Source organism: Culex pipiens, chromosome 2 (assembly GCF_016801865.2).
Source record: "Culex pipiens pallens isolate TS chromosome 2, TS_CPP_V2, whole genome shotgun sequence".
Lineage (NCBI taxonomy): Eukaryota > Metazoa > Arthropoda > Insecta > Diptera > Culicidae > Culex > Culex pipiens.
In genome coordinates this window covers 58,193,886-58,221,055 of record NC_068938.1, presented here as the reverse complement: position 1 = coordinate 58,221,055, position 27,170 = coordinate 58,193,886, and the positions used below count along the sequence as shown (strand labels likewise).

Below are 27,170 nucleotides of genomic sequence, written 5' to 3'. Positions count from 1 at the left end.
CAGTTCTCTAGGATTTCGGTAATTCGATTTTTTTGTATTTTTTAATCCGACTGAAACTTTTTTGGTGCTTTCGGTATGCCCAAAGAAGCCATTTTGCATCATTAGTTTGTCCATATAATTTTCCATACAAATTTGGCAGCTGCCCATACAAAAATGATGTATGAAAATTCAAAAATCTGTATCTTTTGAAGGAATTTTTTGATCGATTTGGTGTCTTCGGCAAAGTTGTAGGTATGGATACGGACTACACTGAAAAAAATGATACACGGTAAAAAAAAATTGGTGATTTTTTATTTAACTTTTTATCACTAAAACTTGATTTGCAAAAAAAACACTATTTTTAATTTTTTTATTTTTTGATATGTTTTAGAGGACATAAAATGCCAACTTTTCAGAAATTTCCAGGTTGTGCAAAAAATCTTTGAGTGAGTTATGAATTTTTGAATCAATACTGATTTTTTCAAAAAATCGAAATATTGGTCGCAAAAAATTTTCAACTTCATTTTTCGATGTATAATCAAATCGACATATGTATAGATATCGACATTAAAAAATGGTGGGCTGTTTGGGTGAGACTTAGAAAACATCAATTTTCCTGTTTTTTAACCTTTGTATGGCAATATCTCAGCAACTAAAGGTCGTATCAACAAAGTCCGAAGAAGCAAAATATAGAAAATTTTCTCAGCTTTTAAAAAAAAAATTTCCAAAAGGTTGCAAACATGTGCACTAATTTTAAAAAATTAAAATCTGCGACTATTCTTAAAAAAGTCACCTAAATATGGATTTAACTTGAAAACGGTGCACTTTATGAAAATTTCACTAAAGTACTTTTTGATTGCAAATTTGATTTTACATCGAAAAATGAAGTTGAAAAATTTTTGCGATCAATATTTCGATTTTTTGAAAAAATCAGTATTTATTAAAAAAAATCATAACTCGGTCAATATTTTTTGCACAACCTGGAAATTTCTGAAAAGTTGGCATTTTATGTCCTCTAAAACATATCAAAAAATAAAAAAAAATAAAAATAGTGTTTTTTTGCAAATCAAGTTTTAGTGATAAAAAGTTAAATTAAAAATTACCAATTTTTTTTACCTTGTATCATTTTTTTCAGTGTAGTCCTTATCCATACCTACAACTTTGCCGAAGACACCAAATCGATCAAAAAATTCCTTCAAAAGATACAGATTTTTGAATTTTCATACATCATTTTTGTATGGACAGCTGCCAAAATTGTATGGAAAATTATATGGACAAACTAATGATGCAAAATGGCTTCTTTGGGAACACTTAAGGCACCAAAAAAGTTTCAGCCGGATTAAAAAATACAAAAATTAAAATTCTAAAAAAAAGACCGATTTCGTAGAGAATTGCTCTGGTGTCTTTGTTCAGATTGGAGTGAAGATTATTTCCAATTAACAGCTTATTCTATGAATTTTAGCTTAAAAACATAATAAATTTAATAAAAAACAAATATCTTACGACGGGAATTCCCAGGAAATTGTGAACCCGAAAAAGTGATAATTGGACGCCTTTTATTGAATCATCTGGAAAAAAAGAATCGTCCCAATTGATTTAGGCATACCCGAAACTGAAATTACCGTTTTAACTTTTTTGGGGGGTTAGGAGTTGGAATGTTAAGAAAACTATGCTGTAAAAATCACGTTCTTGAAGCAAATCCTGACATTTTGGCAGCGGTTAAAAATGACCTTTCGATCAATCAATCTTTAAATATATTTTTTGAAGTTGGTGAAAAAACTGAAGTTGGATTTGAAGTAAGAAATTATTGCCTAAGCCTTATTATATTTTTTTAAGTAAAAAAATAAAGGATAACAAAACTAGTTTTTTGAGTTAATCGTCAAATTAAAAACATCAAACAAAAATAAGACCATTGCTAAATTTATTTTAAGTTTTTTCCTCAATTTTAACCGATGCAATATTTTGAATCGAACAAACAGTGAAAAAAAAATCGAAAAAAAACAGCTTTAAATGTCTCAATCTCGAAAACGGTGCTCTTGAAAAAAGATGTCAAGTTATGTTCGGTTGTAAAATTCGGTTTTGCATCTACAAATGATTTTTAATTTTTTTTTTTGCGATTTTATTTGCAAAAATCTTATCTCCAGATTTTGCCCTACTCTTGGCCAAAAAATGACAAATGAAGTATCAAAGACATAAAAAAAATCTTTGAACTTTTTTCTGCAAACATCAAATCGATCGAAGATCTTACTGATTTTCGAATACTCACGTGCCCATTTTCTATGACCTCCACGCATGGAAATACTTTTTATATAAAAAGGTTTTTTTTTGACATATTAAAGGCATGGACAAAGTTTTACCCAAATAAAAAAAAAATAGAAAGAAAAATCATTTTGCGATAAGTTAGTGACTTCAACTTTAGATTCCGACCTCGACTCTAGATTCGGTTGATTTGATAATTTCTTATGATTCAGTGATTCCAACTGCTGATTCTTAGAGCTTGTTGACCATCTGGCTCCGATTCAAACTCTGACTCTGATTTTACAGCCCCGAATCAAACGTCACGTCATCGATGTTGAGGAATTTTAAAAGGAAAGATTTAAATTTATTTAAATAGTGATAAAGTAAAAACGCATAAAAACTCAAAATTATCCACACAGTTGCATTTCATTACATTCCAAATCTCACCGTAGCATTAAAAGATATGGAAGCTCCAGCAGGAGTATGTAAATTAATGCGTAAAGTTTCCAACACATTCGAGCTCCAAAAACCGGCTGTCCAACAGTTTGCAGTGTCTGCAAACTTGCACGAATTACGACCCAAAGTTTCACATCCCAATCTCTGGCAGAAGCAAAAAAAAACTACGAGACAAAACCATCCCCCCTCGCTTACACTTAATTCCCAAACGAAAAGTGTTTCCCATTTTGTTTATTTCATCGCACATTTAACGAAAAACTTTTTCCTTCTTTCTTCCCAACCCTCGGCTCACCTCAAGCGTTCGAGTTTGCTGGAAGCTGCCGGAGTCGCCAATTTACACAAACGCCTTAGCGCCGAACCCCGAAAGTGTAAAGTGGGAAATGAGTTCTGAAAACAAGGCTGGGCGCAAAAACAAGCAAAACAGCGCCAGCTCAAAACTGGCAAAAGTGAATGAGTAAAAGAAGGGAAAAGGGGTTTGCAGAAAGAAAGAAAAAAAAACAACGCAAAAAAGGGGAAAAAGTTCACAGGAAGAGGTGAAAAAGTAAAGAAATAAAAAGGAGAAAAAAAAGTGTAAAAACGACTCAAAAGCGCTGCCAGTGAAAAGCGCTTAACCAAAAGTGAAGGAAATAACAATAATAGGAAAAGCGTTACCGAAAATACGTGCTCATCGTTCCGTGTGCTGGTTTTTTTTTTCGCGCGGCAAAAAAGCGTTTTCTCTGCACACCCTCGTGTGTGTGTGAGTGTGTGAGGGTGTGTTTTGACCCGTGAAAAGGAATCACCCACCGGAGAGGGCTAAATTGAGGCCACGCTTGCGGGGAGGTGCGAGCTTTTCCCACCACGTTGCAAAACAAGCGAGCACCTTTTTGAGAGGGGAGGGTGAAAATTCAACCCGAAACCAAAAGAAGCGAGTTTGTGTGTGGGTGTGTGGGAGTGCTTTTTTCGTATGCATTCGCCGGGCAGAGCCAGCACCACAACCGCCCTCACCAGAACCATCATCGTATGATAAAGGAGTAAAAAATTAGCACCAGAAGCAGCAGCACCAGGAACCAAATATGTGGCTCCCAGCGGCAATGGATTTACGGCTCCCGATACTCTGTTTGCTGATAGTGGCAGGTAGGTGGTGGGGACTGTGTTGAGCATTTTTATCTTTATACTGTTTTTTTTACAGGAAATTTATTTAGAATAGGCTTTAAATGATATATTTTATTTATTATTAATTAAATATTGATCCAAATCAAGGGCATCAAACATTTAATAAAATTAAATCATTATCATCCGACATGGAACATACGTTACATAAAAAAAATCAACTCTACTCAATTACATCAATTTCGATGAACGATGTGCTCCCAGTATTCAACAAAGTAAGGATCTTTTTTTATCTATTCTGGATTTACACTTTACACGCCATTCTTTCAAATCTAAATTAAAATTTTGCCGGAACACTGCGGATCAAGTAAGCTTACTGGGTGTATTTTAAATTTTTTGCATGGTTTATTTTTTTGAGTACCTTAGGCTTCATCCATAAAGTACGTCACGCAAAAATCAGCCAAAATTTACTCCCCCTCCACCCCTTTGTCACGCTTTTCCTATACTTATAACATGCAATGTCACACTTGCTCAGACCCCCCCCTCCCCCTCTCGAGCGTGACATACTTTATGGATGACGCCTTATGATAAAAACTAGTTAAATGTAATGTTTGCCACCGTGAAAGAGGGGCTTTTCCGCTTTTTTACAGAGTAATTCGGGGGTTTAGTGCAACTTATTCTTTTTATTGATTAAATGGTGCACATCATCCAGAGCTTTTACACCCAGATTTTTTTTACAGACATTTTAGTATCTTCAAAACTACGGGAACAATCGATATATTTTCTTATTCATCCGCTAAGCTAGTATATTCAAAAAGATTTACAACAAAATTTTTAATTTTTTACAATCAAATTATTTCAGAATTGGGTTCGTAAGTTCAACAATTTTGAAATTAGAAGACAACAACTTCTTTGGTTGCTGTGTACCCTTAACAAGATATTTCTTCGGAAAAGCCACTGACAATGTTTAAAAAATAAAGTATTTATCACATCCCAAGTAACATTTTTTTCCAGGAGTTCTACAAGAGCTCTTCAAGATAGCTACAGCATAGCAGTTTGGACCGCGGTAGGATAAAATTATCTTCAAAACTTCTTCAGGAGTTTGGAAGAGTACTTGAAGAGAGTTTTATCCTACCGCGGTCCAAACTGCTATGCTGTAGCTATCTTGAAGAGCTCTTGTAGAACTCCTGGAAAAAATGTTACTTGGGATGTTCCATCAATTTGTTATGAATATTTGATCACTATCGATAAGATTACAATACAAAATTTCCCAATTACCTTCCTTTTTTAAGTAACTTCTTAAAACAACTTAAAAGAACCATTTAGATTAGGGTAACGACAACAATTAATAGATTTCAGGGTCATTTTTGAATCGCTTATAACTGTTCAGGATCAACTCGGATCGCTTTTTACTCTAGAAAAAAGTGTAGAGCATTAAAATTCACATTGGAATTTCACTCTTGACAAAATGTCCACACCCCGAGCATGGGTAAATAACAAGGGAAATGCGTAATAATACATTTCTCTGGTATCAATACCAAATTTTGGTATTCCTGGACCCTTTCAAATTTGTCTTAAGGATTATGCAATAGCAAAATGTGGTATCATACCAATTTAAGGCATTGTTTTGATATTGCAAAATTGCAGAATTTGTCAATAGTCGAACACCACATTTTGGTAATTTTTTAGTATTTCAGTATTTTATCAAATTCCTCTGAAACTATGGGAAAATTTTGACCAAATTTTGACAAAATAATTAATTTTGCGCTAAAATGATGCCTCAAAGCGAATGCCTTTATTGAAAACCGGAAATTTCAAACTTGATTTTAAACATTTATGATATACCCCTTAAAGAAATTACTTGAAATTGTGGAAAATTTTCTAAGTCAGGATGCCACATTTTGGAATTATTTTGACGAGATAATTAATTTCGCGCTAAAATGACTTAAAACCCTAATTTTTTAAAGATTTTCAATTTTTTTTATATACCCACTAAGATTTTTTTTTAAATCTTTGAAATTTCTCTAAGTCGGGATAACCAAATACTTTGAAAAACGAGTCAATCGACAGATTATTGAAATTTGGTGAATTCCAATCCAGTTTCATTTTGATAACACTTATTTTTCAATCTTGTTATTTTTCAGAAGCTTCAAGAACTTCAAGCACAGGCCGTTCATCAATGACAAATGCATTCGATGTGGTGAAGAATATCACTAAGAACAACATGGAATCAGCAGGTGAGTAGATTTGGCTGTTGCATATGGATCATTTCCATTTTTTCACTAACTGCAACTGCTGCACTAAAAATGGTATGAAAATACCAAATTTTGGTATTACTTGTGCAAATACCAGCGACCAAAATGTGCTCTTGGTTGCCCAGTAATAGATGGTAAAATACCATGAAATCATACCAAAATCATGTATGTGGAAGACCACAGGAATACCAAAATTTGATTTTCCAAGGGCGCGGGAATACCTAAAAATTAAACCATGGCAATACCAAGTTTTGGTATTCAAGCAATGTTCAAAAATCTAGAAGACCTCAACTTGGTATTGAAATGGTTTTATTTTGAGGTATTATTTTACCCTTGGAATAACATGGTTTGGTATTGTTGTGCCCTTCCACATGCAAGACTTTGGTATGATTTTATGGTATTTTACCATCTATTACTGGGCAACCAAGGGCACATTTTGGTCCCTGTTATTTGCCCAACTAATACCAAATTTTTTTATTTCCTTGTTATTTACCCCTGCTCGGGACTATTGACACCACCTTACGGAATATCTTATCGAAAGTTTGCCTTTCCCTATATTGTTTTTTTTTTTTCAAAACAGCCATACAAACTTCAATTCTCAACAGCGATTCCTAAACCTTAACCGATTTGGCTCAAATTTGGCACAGATGCTTAATTTCGTCTAGTGGATTGAGCCTAAAGGTGGCACCTAGAATTTTCTAAAATTTAATTTTTAATGTAGATTTAATCTAAAATCTTTTTATTGTACAATTTATTACGAATCACCATGAACATTTTTAACGTTATCGTTGAAGTTTGCAGTACAAGTTCTTTTATTAAAATATCTGGGAGTTAAATCTAAGAATTTTTGAGGAAGTCACTGTTTTATTTTCCTCGAAATTGCTCATATCTCTGGTAATTTTGAACAGAACCAGCTTTTTATTACATTGAAAATCTAACCAACATTTTCGAGTAAATTGATATTATTTGATTTTGCATCTGAAAATCATTTTTGAATTTTTTTAACGATATTTCTTAATGTTTATGAATTTTTTTATTTTTTTTCAAAAATTCAAAACTCAGACCCTAGAGAGTGACAGTTCTTAAGATTTTCAATTTTCTCGGGAATCGAGAGTTTGAATTTTATATTTGCCGGAAATTATAGGTGTGATACCAAATTATTGTTATGTGGCCAATATTTTGAAAAAAAAATATTGATTAAGCCAAATGAACTCAAGTACATTTAGTTACAGTTGTTCTATTAAACATCGATTTAAGTAACTATATCGAATTTTTTATAATTTTGTGGCATTTTATGTACTGAAAATTTCGGAATCTGCAAATGCATGTTCAAGTTAATTATTCATACCTGTTGAGTTCCAAAAAAATATTGCATGTTTTTAAATAATGCTCACGGTATAGTTTTTTCTATTTTAAATGCATATGTCGTGTTTTGATTGGTCGAAGTATAGAGATCTGGAGTTTTTGAGAAAAGATCAAATTTTTATTTTTGCTTGTTGGGTGTAATTGAATACTCCTGATTCAACGAGGTTTCAAAAATACTGAGAAAGCAAAAAATTAAACATATATTTGCACAAAATGGACATCAATTTTTAATTTTCTATTTAACTGCTGTTCAAAAGATAAAAAAAACCTAAAATAGAATATTTATGACAAACAACTATACAAAGCAACTTTGTAAAGATGTTTTTTCTCCCTAAACTGTATGTATTGAGAGAAAGAATGTTCCAAATTTGAGCATGAGCATGAGCATGAGAGACCACCCATGGTTGTCCTTCTCCGTTGCTGAACAGGACCGTAATATCCTATCAATACAACTAACCATTAGGGTGGGTACGGATTTTGAAAAGTTCTCAGATCAAGTTCTGGTGTGGTTCCCCTTGCAGGGCATACCCATAGGGACTCTCACGCCAAATTTCAGCTCATTTGGTTGAAAACTGGCTTGTCTCAAGCGAGTTCAAGTTTACATGGGATTTACTATGGGAAATTTTGAATTTTCGTTCATTCGCTCCTACAGGCCTGGGGAAAACATGTAGAAACTTCTAGAATGGCCAGAAATGAGCGGAATCGTCTGGAGAACAACTTTCCCTAAGAGACCAGGTCGATTCGTTCAACCCCCATCGAGCTCAACGGCAATACATCCGGGGTTTTCGGAACCAACGGTTTTCTCCAGAAAAGCATCAAATTTTCCTTAGCATGCTATGAATGGTTGATGAACACCGCGACGCCACATGTCAAACAGCTACCACGTGATTGTAAAATTTGCACCAGAACAGTTTTTTTTCTTATTTGGAGGTTTAGAATACAGCTAAATAGTATCAAGATAACCATGAATGATAATTGTTTAGTTCAAAAAGTAATAAAAAGTAATTTTTATAGGCGATGCTAGTCCACGTGGTAGCTGTTTGACATGTGGCGTCGCGGTGTTCATCAAGCATTCATAGCATGCTAAGGAAAATTTGATGTTTTTCTGGGGAAAATCGTTGGTTCCGAAAACCCCGGATGTATTGCCGTTGAGCTCGATGGGGGTTGAAGTTTCTACATGTTTTCCCCAGGCCTGTAGGAGCGAATGAACGAAAATTCAAAATTTCCCATAGTTAATACCATGTAAACTTGAACTCGCTTGAGATAAGCCAGTTTTCAACCAAATGAGCTGAAATTTGGCGTGAGAGTCCCTATGGGTATGCCCTACAAGGGGAACCACACCAGAACTTGATCTGAGAACTTTTCAAAATCCGTACCCACCCTACTAACCATACGCTTAAACGATCTAATGGTGTTTCCCTTATCAACAGCATGTATGAATGCGTTGAAAAGATAAAACATCAAGATCATTAAAACTAGATCTGAAGCAAATAGGTAACAGTCATTGGCCACCAACGGCGCCCGCCATGTCAGTTTGTAGATCTCGGGGGGATTGGGACGGGAATGTTAGTTAGCACAGGTTGCTACAAAGGGTGGGTTCTATACGATATCCACACCCCCACGTGTGCCGGAAAACTACTTCTACTTGGGATTTTGTTAGTGGGAAAGGGTAATGGCCAGGATTCATCATAAAGGATGATGATGCGACCCAATAATCAATAAATTTTGTTTACTGATGTGATGTATTATGCATTCTCAAGGCAAACAGTCGGAGGATGCGAATGAGATTATTCCCGGTTATTTGGTGTTGAGTTTAGCATAAATGATTCAATCTTAGACAGCCGGCTGTAAAAAAATAAAACCAAATAAAATGCGAAAACGCGAAACCGCTCGGACCGAACAACACACACAATCAGGGGGGGAAACAAAGACGGAAACGGCAACGAAAATCCGGCTTGTTGACCGCGACGCGAACCGTTCAAATTCTCCAAAGCAACTCGAGAGAAAGAATGTTCCAAATGTCAAGGAAAACTGAAATGATTTGAGTTCTGCAAAAGATGCCAGAGTTTTAATGAAATAATAATTCAACTTTTAACCAAAGAAATCAAATAAAAAAATTCAAAGACAAGAGGTAGAAACATTCTCTTTGTTTAAATAATAATAAAAAAAACATAGATTTATCATCATTTTGCATAGTTTGCGAGTTAATTTAAGAGTTTAAGTAAATTTTAGCCATAGCAAGTTTGTAAAAAATGTGGAGTAATGTGGACCTATGTGGACTCTCTAAGCAAAATTCTCTGGCAGTAGTTACTAAGGCATCATTTCGAAATGTGGTTTTGCCTGTATTTCAATATTACGCCTTATTGTTATGATTTAAAAAAAACATTTTTTTTTTCGAAAAGAACAACTTTTTTACAGGTAAAAAGTGAAATGTTGAAAGTGAAATGTTGCTGTGGCATAATAAAATGGAGCACTGTTTAAAGTTTCAATCTTGAATATTTAAAATTATAAAAAAATTCTGAACTATTCGGAAAAAAAATTTAGAGATGGACAGTAAAAAAATTAAATAAAACTTAAAACTTCAGGCCTTCGAAAACAAAAATTATCATATTTTGTTTAAAAAAATCGTAACTTTTCGGCCTCCAGAAAACGTCATGTTTCAAATTCCCGGACGCCTCGAAACCCAAATACCTCATCATGTTTTATCAATTATTTAGATATAAGATTGAATAATAATTGTTTAAACTATGTTATTTGATGAATTTTCACGTAATATTTTATTACAAATTCATCTGAAGGCTATAGTCAATGCTAAACTGAAACGTTTCATAGGCGGCCTAAGAAACGGGAAAGTAAAGCAGAAATTTGAGTTCTGTTTTCCTTAAACCCTCTACTGCCTTCCATTTTCGATTTTTTTTTCTTGTTCAGGAGGTCGTTTCAACTTTTGTTCTATGAAAAACTTGTTTTTTATTTTTCTTGTTGCATTTTTAGAATATTAATTTGCATTTATCTTGTTTAGTTTATCTTTGTTTCTGATAGTGTTTGGCTTACTTTACCACCTCCTTTCATTACCATTCACTAAAATTTTAGTCCAAATATGTGCGATTCATAAGCAAAAACGAGTGTTCGGATTTCGAATTAGCTTTCATCAGTGTCCGAGATTAGAAGCATAACAAGTCATGTTAATTTTAAATTTATGGGTCAAAAGACATATTTTGCATGCAATTTCTTCAAGTTGACTCCTGAAAACATTCTGATGATATTTCTACATTTCCATCTTATAAAATGAATTTTTGCCAGCTATAAAAAAATGATATGCTATGTGGATTTCGAATCATGACGTTATTTGAAAGATAAAAGTTTAATTTTAAGCTTATCAAACGGAATCAAATTAATGTATAGTACCTCCTTAATGCAATTTCTTTAAATACATACTCCAAAAATCAACCATCAATATAAGATGTTTCACCAAATTCTTTTTGGGAACATAGAAGAACCAAATTCCGCAGATCTGGTTGGCTCAAACTGAGCAGTTTTTTTTTTCTTAAAACATACAAAAAAAGGGTTGTAATTAATTCATTTTTCAAATATAAAAAATAAATCAGAAAATGAAATTAGTTTTTCCCATGTGCCTATTTGTTTCTAAACTTTCCTCATCTTAACCAACAACTTTGTTGATGTGTGTGTGTGTGTGTGTGTGTGCAACCAACCAAACGGGACCACGCGGCCGCTTCTTACAAATAGAGTTGTTTCCATGTATTTTTTTAGATCTACATTCTATACATGCAAATAACTCGCATAGGCATTTGGAAGGTGTTAGCTCTGCCGAGCTTCGGTGACCCATTTCTACGCTGGCTAGCCGAGCGCGAGGTACTTCAGCTTTATCGACAAGCCCCGCCCTGAAGAACGTTTGCACCAATCGGGTTCAAACGTTATTTAGAACTTCCGAACCCTTGTCAAAATGGACAAGGACCCAGCGCGTATATAGTTGATAGTAAAAGTATTCCTAATTCCAGTTATAACTTACCAAGTCGCGATGGCCTAGTGGTTAGCATTTTTGCTTACCAATCCAAAGGACGGGGGATCGAACCCCGACTCGAGCGACTTTGATTTTTCGTTCATGTTCAGAGTTTCAAGATTTATATTTCCTATACTTTCTCGTTGGGAGCAGATGGGAATCGAACCCAGGACCATTCGCTAACAAAGCGAACACCGTAACCAGTTAGCCACGGCCGCTCCCTATCTTAACCAACAACTTTGTTGATAACACAAAATTGATCAGAAAATGTCTTTGAAAGATAGTGATTGAGCAATTCTCTACCAAAACCGGAAATGGATTTTATTTGTATTTTTTGATTTGGCTCAAACTTTGTGGGGGCCTTCCCTATGTCCAAATAAGCTATTTTGCGTCATTGGTTCACCCATACAAGTCTCCATACAATTTTGGCTGCTGTCCATACAAAAATGGTATGTAAATATTCAAACAGCTGTAACTTTTGAGTGAATTTTCTGATCAATTTGGTGTCTTCGGCAAAGTTGTAGGTATTGTTAAGGACTTTTGAGAAAAAAATAGGTACACGGAAAAAAAAATTGCAGATTTTTTTATCAACTTTTTTTTCACTAAAACTCAATTTCCCAAAATACGTATTTTTTGATTTTAAAGATTTTTTGATATGTTTTAGGGGACAAAAACCTGCAACTTTTGAGCCATAGAGAAACATGGTCATAAAATCTGCCACCGAGTTATGAATTTTTGAAAAAATAGTGATTTTTGGAAAAAAATCGAAGTTTCATGCAAAAACAAGTTTGACATAATTTTTTAATGCAAAATTGAATTTGCAATCGAAAAGTATTTTACACATTTCAATGTTTTTTCCGTGTACCTATTTTTTTCTCAAAAGTCCTCAACAATACCTACAACTTTGTCGAAGACACCAAATTGATCAGAAAATTCACTCAAAAGTTACAGCTGTTTGAATATTTACAAACCGTTTTTGTATGGACAGCAGCCAAAATTGTATAGAGACTTGTATGGGTGAACCAATGATACATTATCGTTTTTTTTATAAGAAAAGCCCCATCAAATTATGACCCAAATTAAAAAAAATACAAAAAATATAAATGCACAAAATCGGTTGATTTCAAAGATAAATGCTTAGTTTAATATTTGTGCAAAGGAATGCATTTCTTTCCATAACCTTTAGCACAGACTTCCAGACCCTATACAGCTCATTCCAGTCACATCCAGTTGGCCCAGTTAAGGCACTTTCTTCAACATAACTTTTTTTTTCTCAGTCAGTTATGCTGCATTTGACTTCAAACGTTACGTCATCTGGCGAGTGAACTCGTTTCATGTTCAATCCTCAGCGCTCAACTCTAGGGTTTTGCTGCAATTTATGATATTCCTTTTTCTTACGTTTTTTTCTGCTAAAGATTTTCTCTCTTCTCACCAGAGATGAATTTCCATCCCGTCTTTCCTAACAGCTTTTCTTATCCCTTAAGGAAACTGGGCACTTTGAAGGCAAAGAGTAATGAGGAGAAGGGCAGAAGAACCGCTCGATGCAATAATAATGTTTTATAATGGAAAATAAGCTTACACAATCTTATCTGCGTGACTGGTGGGTGGAATTTCACCCCTTGCAAAAGGAGCGCGGGAATGAGAGCAGATTACATGACGAACGCCCCCGCAATCCCAGAGCGCTTCGCTTCGTTGTGAATAATTTGCATATCGTTGCCGCAGGCTACAGGAGATATTGTTAAGCTACTGCTGCTGGATGCTGGTTCAGCTGAAATGCACCCGATTTCCATGGAATTTGGTTGAGAAAGGTCATTGAAGAAGATTCGGTGGTATTTATTTTAAATAAGTAAAGTTTTGCTTTGAGTTTTTAAGCAAAACTGTATGATTTTCACAAATTTCGAAGAGCTTATAAAGTTGCTCTGCTCAAGCACTAAACAAGTTTACTATCACTTTACGTAAAATTTCTCACCCGGCACTCACTCTGAAGCTCAATAACGCCATAAAGTTAGTTAAAAGTCTGTACAGAGTGTGCACTTCATCTACCCTCCCTCACTCGAATAAGAACAGTTCCAAAACAGCAATATTGTTTTAAAACCTGACGTGTCCCGTTAGTTTATATTTCTCCACCCGAAAAACTTAAACAAAGTATCACCATCGTACGAAAAACACTCCTCCCTTGCTGGACCATAGACTAGACGGACGCAAACCGATACCTCTTCCCAGGTCAAAGTTTGTTTATGTATCTGTGTGTGTAAGTGGGGGGGAGGGGGTCAACAATGTGGCCAGAGACAAGAGACCCCACCAAGATCGGCGCTGAACGCTCAGCCATGAAGAAGCAGCTTTTAAGTTTGACATTCCACTTTCGGCCACTTTATTGTTATTTGATAGCTTTTGTTTTGCAACAGCCAAGACCATCGTGCTCCGCTTTCACAGCATGGACGACGACGATGAGATGTGACTAAAATAAACATCACTCGGCAGCTTTGCTCGATGGATGGCAGCACTGTTGGTTGGGGCTATTGGTAGGGCATGCTAGCGAAAAGATTGCAAAGTGAGGTTGAAAAGAGGTTTTATCAGTGACGCAAACATTTTTGAAATAATTGTTGTAAATCGTTATTATTAAAAACAGCGATTGAAAAATGCTGTTTTTCGGAGTCATGATCTGATTCACACTATCTTTATAAAAATTAAAATTTAATGTTTTAAAATATTGCAGCTTACCTTTTTGTTTTGTTATATTCATGGAAAATTAAGTTTAAAATTTCACAAAAGTTTTCCAAGCTCAAGAAATTGGAAAAAAAAAACACTCGTTAAAGTGGGAAAACGTTAAAAAATATGGGTTCCCCTTAATTTTGATCAAGTTTGAATCATCCATGGCATTCTACAATATTTGATGATAAGTTTTTGTATGTTTTGTTTCATTTCAACATTTTCTGTATTTGTGAATTATAAGTAGAATTTCGGCCGAATGTTTGAAAATGCCTGATCGGAAATAATGTGTTTTCAAACAGACAGATTTTCACTGTTTGCACAAAACCTGAACCATATTTACAACGAAAATTAAAAATATGTATATCAAAGAATAGATAAAAGATTGTTTTTACTCATCTGTATACAGCTTATTAGCATTTTTTATTGGTACGAAATAAACCTAAATCTGGAATTAATTTTAAATTATTTATTATTATATAGGGAAGAGTGGGGAGGCTTGATCCCTTTTTTGTACACAATGCTCTCAATTTATCGCCGTCTCGCGTTCTTTCATTGCAGTTTTCGGAGAGATTAAGAGACTCAGCGGTGAGAGCGCATAGTCGAGGAATAGAGAAGGAGTGATATAGCGAGAGAGTCATCGCTGGGAATCACGAGACACAAGAAGAGATCTCACAAGCTATAGTGAAGGTCGCTTTACTCTCTGATGTTTTTAGTGCAGAAATAATCAAATGATAGCTTTTTTATCATTCCTATGTATTTCAGCAACCAGAGGTCCTATCTTCAATGTTTCATAGACAATTTTAAGGCAAATTTTCTGAACTTTTCAAAAAACAAATTTTGTCGGATATAGACAATCATGAACACTATTTAAAAAAAAAAAACGGAATTTTCGGACAAAATCTAATTTTCAATGGCAATACTTTAAAAACGGTGCGCTTAATCAAAAGATTGTTTAAGTACTTTTCGATTGTAAATTTGATTATACATAAAAAATTAGGTCATACAATTTTAAATACAAGATTAAATTTTTTTTACATAAATCATTATTTAAAAAAAATCATAACTCGCCGGCAATATTTTGGTCCACACTTCTGAACTGCCCATGTTCGCATAAATGTCCCATATGCAAAAACAGCAAGCTGAGAAAAACGCATTTGAAGTTTGTCCCACACATAAGGCTACGTGTTAAGTTTTCGCGAAAAAACTAGATTTCCTCCTGATTTCTAGAACAAAGTACTGAATGTTATAGGCTCTTTTGAAAGAACACACGATTTGAACCAAACTGCATCATTAGTTCAAAAGTGATGAAAATGCATATGGGACATTTATGCGATCAGGGGCAGTGAATGGATTTAAAAATGCAGGTTTTTATCCCCTAAATCATTTTTAAAAAAATCAAAAATTGTAAAATACGGATTTTGGAAAATTGAATTTTTGTCAAAAAAAGTTAATTAATATTTTTTTTTTCGTGTGCCTATTTTGTTTTGAATATTTCTCAACAATACCTACAACATTGCCGAAGACAGCAAATCAATGGAAAAAAAACCTTGAAAAGTTTAAGATTTTCGAAAATTTACGTATCATTTTTGAATAAACAGCTGCCAAAATTGTATGGAGACTTTTATGGATTAACCAATGACACAAAATTACTTCTTTGGCCATAGGGAAGGCCCCCACAATGCACAGTGGGAAAAAAGGGCCCAAAAAATTACCGCAACATGATTTCGCGCAAACCATCGATTGCTATACACCAAAAGCTTCGTTTTTGCACCAGGAACAATAATCCGATGAAAAATCGCACTGCACGGACCGGTGGCCGTAGTACAGGCCACCGGAAAATCCGGATTTTTGGAAAAAGTGTCAGATTTATCCAATTGTGAACTGATAAGCTTTCTTCTACCATGAATAGTCATGCAAAACAATCCTAGAATAATATTAAATACCATACGACCCTTTGGAACCGGTTCCACCGATCTCCGGTGGCCACATCCGGAACCGCTCTAGGAAACAGTGTTAACCAGTCATGCGACGTATCAAACTTCTTGATTTTGGATGGGGACATGAGTTATACACTCCTCTTTCAAAAACATGAAGTTTGATATGTCGCAAGAGTTGTTTCAGGAATTTACCAAATATGATCTTCGGATGTGGCCACCGGAGAACCTGGGAACCTGTCACCAGAGGCAAAAATACATTTTAAGGATACTCTCCTTCCAAAATTAAGAAGTTTGATACGTCGCATGACTAGTTTACGCTGTTTCTTAATGCGGTTCCGGATTTGGCCACCGGAGATCGGTGGAACCGGTTCCAAAGGGTCGTATGGTATTTAATATTATTCTAGGATTGTTTTGCATGACTATTCATGGTAGAAGAAAGCTTATCAGTTCACAATTGAATAAATCTGACACTTTTTCCAAAAATCCGGATCTTTCGGTGGCCTGTACTACCCCGAGCAGACGGAAATAACGCGGGAATAACATTTTTTGATATTGGAAAATACTAGGCCAATAACATTTTATGTTATTTATAACAAGATTTGTTATTCGCCGTTATGATTTTTTTGTTATTGGATTGTTATTGTAATAACAGACTAATAACATTTTAAGTTATTCTTCGAACAAATCTTTGTTATTATTTTTTGTTATTTTAACAACTAATCCGATCATCCCAATAACAGTTTGAGGTATTCTTCCATAACAAAATATGTTATTCTCAAGTTGTTCTGGCTTTCAATCAATATCAGACCGATAACAAATTTTGTTATGATAACATAAACTGTTATTGAACTCTTATGCAAAAATGGATTTTGCAAGAATATTCCATAACACTTTCTGTTATTTTAACAGTATTTGTTATTGAAACGGCATGAATTTTGTTATTACCGTCTGTTTGAGATGGCCACCGGTCCGTGCAGTGCGATTTTTCATCGGATTATTGTTCCTGGTGCAAAAACGAAGCTTTTGGTGTATAGCAATCGATGGTTTGCGTGAAATCATGTTGCGGTAATTTTTTGGGCCCTTTTTTCCCACTGTGCAATGTTTGAGCCAAATCAAAAAATATAAGTCTTATCTATACCTGGGTATGTTGGAGAACTGCTCAATTGTCAAATTTCTAACAAAAATTTCATTTTTTATGCGGTTTTTTACATCGAAAAATCATCAAAATTCAAAAGAATGTTGAGTTATCCCAAACATGCTTAAAATGATTCTAAACGCAGGGGAGTACATTTTAAATTGATTTCAGTAGATCGCACTTAAATTTCCCTTGAAAATTTGAACTTAAAAAAAATGTTTTTGCCCCCCGATTTTTCGACCTTGAAATGGGGGGTGACAAAAACTTCATATAAAATTTGTACCAGCCTAAAAACAAATAAATAAAAAACGTGTGTCATTCAGTTTTTTGTACAGTAAGGAAATAATAACTCAAAAAATTGGGCTGAAGAGGGTAAAATGTATTTTACAATTGTTAAGGATAATGGTATCGTTCTATAGAAGAAAATGTAAAAAACAAGCAAAAAATTGAAAAAGTGACTTTAAAAACATAACAAAAACTTAGATAGGCAAAATGTAATGATAGGCAGAATAGGCCAAATACTAACAAAAACAAACATGAACTAAACAAGATAAATGAGAAATAAAATACTAAAAATGAAACATGAAAAACATAAAACAAGAGAAGTAAAGTTTTTCGCAGAACAAAAGTTGCTCAAAATGACCTCCTGAACACGGGAAAAATTAAAATTTTCGAAAAAAAATTTGGGCAGTAGAGGGTTAAATTCAAATAGTGACTGTTAAAAAGAAAAAAAGAAAAGTAAGTAATGAAAAAAGAGCATAGAGTGAGAAAAAATACTTTAAGAAAAAACACAAACCAAACCAAACAAATTAAAATAATAAAATTGAAACAAGAACAACATTAAACAAGAGATGTAAAGTTTGTCGTAAAAAAAAAGTTGCTCAAAGTGACTTCTTGAATTTGTTAAAAATACATATTTTCGTTGAAAGGAATATGTTATTTTTAAAATTTGAAACTTAAACCCACCTTGTATCGACAGCAAAATAATACCATGTGCAATCTTTTGCCAACACTTTACGTTTACTGGACTTGCAACAGTCTCTTTGCTACACATCGTGTCAGTAGATGATTGTTTTTCGAACAAACGATAAAACATGCTGCCAGAGGGCCCACATTCACACACTTGCAATAACCAAACTTTGCAGGTGCAATGGATGAAGTTTGGCAAATTTTCTTCATAAAAAAACTTTGTGAAATAGGGTGACTGCAAATTTATTTTTAAAATAAATTCCTTCAAGATATTTTGAATAGCTTTTAATGCCCAATTTTAATTAAGAAAAAAAATATTTAAAAATCAGTCCACTTATGATTTATTTCAAAAATTTGATCCATCTTCTCCAGGGTCGAAAAAAGAAAAAGCAGACTGTCGTAAAAGCAAATTGTACCCACAAAGCTGCTGCTGCAGCTTTTCCTTCTGGCAGGGCAATAAAAAGCTTATTGTCCTTGGGTGGAACCGAAATGCTGAAATCGATCTTCGGGGAGGGGGCAAAATGTAAAAGTTTGGCGAAAAGAAATAAAAGCACTCTGCTTCCGGGGGGCTGCGATAGCTTAAGGGCATGTACTAGAGGAAGATTGTTTCCAAAGAAATCAAAGAGTACGAATTTGAGTTTATCATTTTTTGAGTTGTTTTATCGATGGGAGCGCTTTGATGTTTTGTGAAAGTTGTTGGAAGTTTGTTTTATGATATAACTGTTGAGTTATTTGTTTGGTTTCAATCCTGTTGCTTTCACTAACAATTATTTTAACATTTTAAAGTTTTTACTTGCAGATTTGAAAAACTGTGATGAACTGCTGGAAAATTTAATTAATTTGAAACATTCAGCCGTCCTCAATTAACGATGCTTTTCTTGAAGCATCGTTAATTAATTAGCATTAGTGTTGGGTATCTTTGAGGCAATAATGCAAGTTCGTAATCCCAACGCATCCAATAACGTAGTCCATATGAAAGCAATGAAGTGCACTAATTGGTATTGTTAAGCTTGCACCGAAAATAATAACTCCATCATAACAACAATTCACCGGAAATGTTGATCAAACAACGCCCTCGTACGTGCCAGTAATCTGATTAAGCCCAAAACACATCCCAGATCGAAGTGAGTTACCAACGTTACTGTAACGAGCCGTGATCGAATTCAATCAAGCCATAGTGGATATTATTGGGAGCTTGCATGCAATCGTTGTTTTGTGTTGTGGTTAGGGTTTTACTCCGGTGGGATTATTCCGACGGGTTGCAGTGTGTATTATTGTTTTTGTCCATTACCGACACCAAATCCCCAACTTGAATCCCAAAGTAGAGCTCAGGAATCATTTGATTGGAAATTGCTCGGATCACGGAAAACTAAGCTAATTGATATTTAGGTTGAATTCTTGTGCACTAAATAACATGTAGAATGTTAAAATATATAATTTTTGTACAAATGATTGGAAATACGAACATAATCTAAAAAAGTTTTGATTTAAATTTGGCACTACCCTCGAAATTTCAGATTTTTCATTTGATATTGTTGCTTTGTCTGAATCACTGAAGACAGCGAATCGATTTGCATCAATGTGAAATCAATTCCAACTATTCAATTCTAACAAGGGGTTGCCTCTCACCCAGTCGGCCTGGGTTCGATCCCAGAGGTTAGGTCGTTAGCTCAGTCCAGGTGTAGGAGTCGTCTCCCTGGGTCCTGTCTCGGTGGACTCACAATCCAATGGTCGACAGTTTGAATCCCGGGGTGGATGGAAGCTTAGGTGTTGAAAGAGGTTTGCCATTGCCTCAACAAGCAAGCTTTCGGACACCTAGTTTCGAGTAGGAATCTCGCAATCGAGAACGCCAAGGCAATGCTGTAGAGCGAAGAATTTTTTTTTATCGAACAGCTATTTCCATTGACTTTCTAAGGCAAATAATACGCACGTGCCTTGACCAGCTGCCATCTGCTGCTGATAACCTCCTGGCGAGGGCAGCTTCCAAGAAATCCCACAACAATCATCAAATGTGACAGAAGGAGTTGACTGAGAGTTTATCCTGGGCCAGCGGCGCCGGTCTTGAACCTTCCGAGTAAAGAAGCTCACAGATATTACCGGGAACTTTTCTCATTTTCATCTGATGGATCTAAGGTTACTGTTAAGTTTATGAATTTACTTATTTCGATGATTTGAATTTTTATTTACTGCTAAATCATTTAATTTCTGAGTTTTGTTCCTCAAAATATAATTTTAATAAAGATTTACAGGACCATATCCCACAGATCAACTAGTCAAGATAAGCTCCCCTAACCTTATCACGATATCAAGTTTCCTGATTTTGCGGTGGACGGTCCCGGACTTCGCATCGGAAAACACGCCCGGAAGCTTTCATCAAGTTGTCAGTGTCCGACCCTGCCGGCTGGACACGGCTGTGTGAAACCATCGACACCGGAACGGGATACCGGGTGTTGGTGTCCGGTTGTCCAAGGCTCAGGGTGGAGACTACACGGTGTGAAAAGTTTACCTTGAAAGGTTGACCATTTAAATGGTTCAAAATTTATTTCTTTTTCGATGTACTTTTACCGTAACTTATTTTGACAAGTAAAATTACATAAAATTATGTAAATTTTCTAACATGATTTTCTCAACATTCACAGATCTGGAGCAACATTTGGAAAGGGCACATAAGCATTTTGACAGTTACAACTATTTCGCAAAATCCGAGATAACACATAACTATTTAACAAAACCCGCAGTGTTGGAAGGTAGCTGGAGATGCCAGCTATTGTTTAACATTTAGAGTTTTGTAAAAAAAAGCTAAAATTAGCATAAGAATTAGAAAAACAGTTCAAACTGTGAAAATGCTTATCCACCCTTTTCTCGTGTTGCTCTAAATAAGATTGGTCCAAATCGGTGAAGGTCGATTCCAAAAGTATACCCACAGTTGACAGTTGACCCATGTATTTTACAGATTTTGTGATAAAGTTAACCGTTTTCAAGATCAAGCCACTAAAATATTAATTCTTCGATATGTTCATAAAATTAAAATAAAATACAGTGAATGAAAGAAAAAGAAACAAGAAAATTTAAGTTTTTAAGTCTCATCCAAACATTCTCTTATTTTGTAATGCCAAAATCAATGTTGAACAATATATTATTTGTGAAAATTTATTATCCACACGTTTTTTTGTTTTTTTAATTTTGGAATCAAGATTAACATTTCATAGGGCCAAAAATTCAATATTACGCCCATTTAAGGCTTGATTCTTGAAAAGGGTACACTTTATCAAAAAATCTGTTAGTACTTTTTACTAAATTTTTGAACATTTAGTAATACCTCGGTTTTGCACTGCCCCGGTTTTGATTCGCTCAGCTGCCTCGGTTAAGCACGACCCAGTGCTTAACTGAAGTACAAAACTTATGGGATATTGGCTATATGGAAGACATTGGCTATAATCCTATAAAAAATCATCTAAACTTTAAAATGTTGATGTCAGCTTTCCATTGCAGTTATAATTGCATGAAAATTTGCACAAAATACTTATTTTTTCAGTATTTTGAAAATGCAATGTTTCTCAAAAAAAAAAAACTCAAAATTTTAGTTTTTTGCAATATGGGTCTCAAGTGATCGAGATTTTTTCTTACTTTTCGAAAGTAATTACATCAATAATTCTCATACCCGTCGGCAACTTGATGCATTTCACAGGTGATCGCGTGATCAAACAATTCGTCATCTTATTTTTGTTAATTTTTTGAAAATACTAACAAAAAACTTAAAACTACGTATTTTCGAAAAAATATATAAAATGTCAGGTTTTTTTTTACAATATGGGTGTCAAATAATCGGCATTTTTTCGTTTATTTCGAAAGTGGTAAAACAAATTCAAGAAAATGTTCACATTTTTCACAAAACTACGTATTTTCGAAGAAAAAAACTCAAAATTTCAGTTTTGAACCGAACTAACTGAAATTTTGAGTATTTTTTTAACACTTAGTAGCAACCTGCGCTAGCTAACATTCCCGTCCCTAAAAATCGAGATCTACAAACTGACATGGCGGGCGCCGTTGTTGGCCAATGACTGTTACCTTTTTGCAACTGATCTAGTTTTAGGAATCATGTTGTTTTATTTTTATTAAGCGCATTCATTCATGCTGTTGATAAGGGAAACACCAATAGATCGTCGAAGCCTATGACCAGTAGTGCTGAAAGGATATTACGGTTCTATTCAGCAACGGAGGAATGGGTGGTCTCTCATGCTCATGTTCTCATGCTAATTTTTTATGAAAATACTTAGTTTTGTAAAAAAAATAGTTTCTCAAAAATTTATGAAAATATCCTAATCATTTGATAACCATATTTAAAATACTGTAATTTTGATCTTAATTTTTTTTTTTCAAAAATGCAGCAATTTCCCACGAAAACAGCATGATTCGAAAAAAAATTCTTCGATCGGGCTCAAAATTTTTTTGGGGTTCCTTGGTCAAAATAATTAGACCCGTATTTTTTGTTTGGCCATTAGGGTGACCTACGCCGTGTTAGGGTGGTCCAAAAAATTGCCATTTTCGTCGATTTTTGCAAAAACCACATTTTTCAAAAAATCATAACTCCGCACCATTTCAACCGATTTTAGCTGTCTTATACGCAAATGAAAGGTGATAAGTTGGACTTTCAAATAAAAATAGAAAAAAGTTTTTAAAATCCAGCCCAACATATGAAAAGGTCAAATGAAAACTTAAAATACTCTTTTGAAGGCCTCGGGACCAAAGAGCCTATATCTGACAATATTTTTATCGGATTCCTCCGAAAATTTAACATAACATATCAAAAAATGGTAAGGTTATGTTTTCAATACTTCGAGATATGATTTTTTGAAAATAAATACTGGGTTTTTAGACGCGCCGCGCGCAAAAATAGGAAAATGACGAAACAGGAAAAAATCTACTTTTTCACTATAACTGCCATAACTTTAAAATTTCAGCGATAACCTATAAATGTTTGGGTACCAAAATTATCGTAATTAAAATACGCAACTTTTGGTACCCAAACATGTATAGGTCATCGCTGGAATTTTAAAGTTATCGTAGTTTTAGTGAAAAAGTCGATTTTTTCCCGTTTTTGCGCGCGGCGCGTCGAAAAACCCATTTTTTATTTTCAAAAAATCATATCTCGGTATATTGTTAACATAACTTTACCATTTTTTGATTTTTTATGTAAAATTTTCCGAGGAATCCGATAAAAATATTTTCAGACGTAGGATTTTTGGTCCCGAGACCTTCAAAACAGCATTTTAAGTTTTCATTTGACCTTTTCATATGTTAGGCAAGAGTTTAAAAACAACTTACTACTTTTATTTGAAAGGCCAACGTATCACCTTTCATTAACGTATAAGACAACTGAAATCGGTTGAAATGGTGCGGAGTTATGATTTTTTGAAAAATGTGTTTTTTACAAAAATCGACAAAAATTGCCATTTTTTGGACTACCCTAACAAGGCGTAGGTCACCCTAATGGCCAAACAAAAAAATGCGGGTCTTTTAATTTTGGCCAAGGAATCCCCAGAAATTTTGAGCCCGATCGAAGACTTTTTTTTCGAGTCATGCTGTTTTCGTGGAGATTGCTGAATACGTAGTATTATGAACTTTTTTTGTATTTTCAAAAATGTGTGTAATTATTTTCGTAATGTTTGAAAAAATCTCGATCATTTGAGACCCATATTGTAAATACTGAAATTTTGAGTATTTTTTTTTTTTGAAAATACGTAATTTTGTGAAATTTTTGTATTTTCCAATAATTGTGTTATTTTTTTTTCGAAATGTTTGAAAGAATCTCGATTATTCGATACCAATATTGTAAAAACTACTTTTTTCAGCAGGAATCGTACTTCCAACCATTGTTATTGCTTACATTTTTTTGCAATTACTTAAAAACATTGGAATTTTCCAACGAGATGTTTGTTTCCCCGCTTTAGGATGGCGTCCGAGTGTTTAGGTCAACTTAAAAACCAAAATAGTTTATAGAATTATTCCGATTCAAGTACTGGAAACAATGAACTTATAAGCACTGTTATTTATGGTGATGAAATTAGGCTAGTTTGTCACTATAGAATGAAATAAGGTCAGTGTAAGTATTATTTGAAGTTTATATCAAGCGCAGCCAAAATGATCACCATGATCACCACAATAAATACAAATCCTAAAGATAGATGAATCATGAAGATACTGAAACAAAAACAGGAAGTGAAAGCTTTTTGTTCCTGAATTAAAAACTTTTTTGACTTATTAAACAAAAAGAAACCAAGTAGTCGCCCTGCTAACTTTTCTCACCCACGTCCCATCCCGCTCGTATCATGGCCAAGGTTTATTTTCGGAACGGAACCAGAGCTTCGACATGAGGTCAACCGCAAAAAGGGGAGGGCAGAACGTGGGTTAGGGAATGTGTGAGAGGACCACAGAGAGGGAAGAGAAAGATTATGTGATGTCATGGGAAGAGCAATGAGAGGGGGGCAGACCCGAGGAAGATCAATGAATCAGAAAACAATTTAATGATTGATTGATTCTGTGATCACCGGCGGCAGGAAATGTCCTCGACCGTTGATGGCAAGTTAGTGAGTGCGACGTTCGAGTCCCTAGGTTGCGATACGAAGCCGAGGCCGGAAAAGGGTTTTTAGTGTTTGTGTGTGTTTGAGCGAGTGTGTGTGTGTGAAGTCGATAGCTATGATTTGAGTTTTATAGTTTGGTTTCTCGGTGGGGAGAGGTTTTTTTCTGTACACAACACACTTCCTTGATGCTTTTTTCATCATTTTATTAGAATCGAAGAGCTGATGATGCAAGATTTATTGGACGTTGTCGGAAGGCCACTTTGGGCTGTCAAGTTGCGTTTTGTCAGATTCTGCTGGGAAAGGCAGGCATAATTTTTTACGAGCCTATCAAAAGTGGCATAAAATGATTTTCGAACTATTCGAGGGGTTGGCGAATCGTTCTCACTTTTTATTAAAGTGAAGGGAAGTGAAAATCGATTTAAATTGCTTTCTTTTACTAGAAAAAGGACACTTTGATTGTATTATGATTTGTAAATGACAATACTAAGAATCTCAACAAACTTTATATTTAAAACATGAAAAGCCATTTCGACTTTGTCATAATGGCCGTTCATTTGTTACGAAAAACAAACTTACCCGTAAAGAAAACTAACTTACGCTAATGGACAAATTTGTAATGCCCATTTTAAAGCTTAAAACTGTTATTCCAACACGAAGTTATGTTCAAAACGGCGCTTTTCGTCCATTTCAAGCCCTAAAAGCCCCATTGAAACGGCAATCGCACAAGCGCAAAAAGCACTCATCATTCGCCTTTTTGACGTAATAAATTTGCAATGTTCTGGCACTTTTCCTCGTCGTGGAAAAACATCCCGAAAAACCGTTGGCACCGGTCCCAAAGCCATTCGTATTCATGAACACAAAGACTAAGGAGAAGAAGCCTAGGATGTACTCCCGACCCCCCTTCTCTTCCCGTAAGAGTGGGGCCAAAATCTTCCCTTCAATAATGTTTGATTATTTAAATTAATTCGATCTGCTTCGGGAGCACACGATGGCGGTGAGTGCCTGTCAGTGCCGGAAGGCGGGAAACATTTGCTGGGCGCGTGGTTTGATGGAGTGGGACTTTTAGAGGTGACACGGAGAAATTAGAAATTATATTAGGAACATGTTCAGTAAACTGATTTGATAAAATGTAAAACAAAAAATATAAAAATTCAAATTTTTGATATTTAAATTATAATCATGAAACTGATTGTCAAAAGTAAACATATCATAGTCACCAAACATATTTCTTGATTATTTTTAGATTTTATAAAGCGACGCAAGAAACTGCTATATTTTAATAAAATTGTGGATTTGATGCTAATACTTGTTTCATATGACTATTCCAATGTTATAAAATTTGGCTATATTTTGGATAAAAATTCTTTGTTTTTTCAGTAAAAAAAGGTTTAATTTATTTTGTTCTGTCCCGTGCAATGTTTTAAAGTGCCATTAACTGAACCTGGTACATTTAGATTTTGTTAGACACATTTTTGTATCTTTATAACTTCTTATAAAAAGACTAACAATTTACATTACTCTTGATTCATTCAATATAAAACAATATGAATTTGAATAATTCTCTAGCTTTTCGCCAATTTTATCCACTATTTAATTTTGTATTTCTTGATTTCGCTCAAACTTTGTCCACCAATTTTTTGTGTCCAAATCTGGGTGGTGCGAGCAGTAATTTTTTTTTTGGTTTCTGTAAAAGAATTTAAAAAAAAAACTGGTATGCTACATTTTTGATGTTTTATGTAGAAAATATTTTTAAATATTTCATACAAATATATAAATTCATCTAAAATTGCATTACGCGTAATCTTCAATAATGAATACAAATCAGTGTCAAAATTTTTGGTAGCTGAAAATCGAGAATACCCACAGACTTTTTTTTTATGTTTAATGTAATTTTAATTTTTTTTCTTTTATGTTTCGTTTCTAATTTATAAATAACGCAAACTAGGGAAACAGCATTTGATTTCATCGTGTCTCTTATGTTTGAATATCAGCTCTTTGAAGTTTAATTACAGCTCATAAAAAGCATTTTCAACTGAAGTCTAGAGATAAATAGCTCATATGCAGTGAGAAAGTAAGTTTCTATCAAAAGATTAACAAAATAAGTTGGTTAAATAATAATAATCAGCAAATTGGATGGAATAAGGAGCGAATGCTTAACCTGCCAAACGTCTGAGAATTTTCTCTATCACCTTTTCACAAAATGACAAAAGATTGGTGAAAAGTTTCGAATATTTCCTATTTTGAATGTTGTTTATCCGACCTTGCGTTGCTAAAATATAAATATAATTTTTTACGAAACATGATTATTGATTTTTCTACATTTATCCAAATTATTGATTTTTGATTTCTTGGAAATTGTGGATCATTCATTGAATATTTTTCAAAATTTTTAAATCATGTACTTCACTTTAAAAAAAAAATCTATGAAAACAATGT

The 27,170-nt window shown here is 34.3% G+C and overlaps 1 protein-coding gene across 2 annotated transcripts in view; it reads left to right on the top strand.

The window, feature by feature from the left end:
- The window catches only part of LOC120430152 (uncharacterized), a 323,078-nt gene that overhangs the window by 65,768 nt on the left and 230,140 nt on the right, over nt 1–27,170 (top strand). For both annotated transcript variants that reach the window (XM_052708333.1, XM_052708332.1), the window contains exon 2: nt 2,972–3,786. In XM_052708333.1, the coding sequence (XP_052564293.1) occupies nt 3,726–3,786 (61 nt within the window). In that variant the 5' untranslated portion in view covers nt 2,972–3,725. The remainder of the gene's footprint in view (nt 1–2,971; nt 3,787–27,170) is intronic.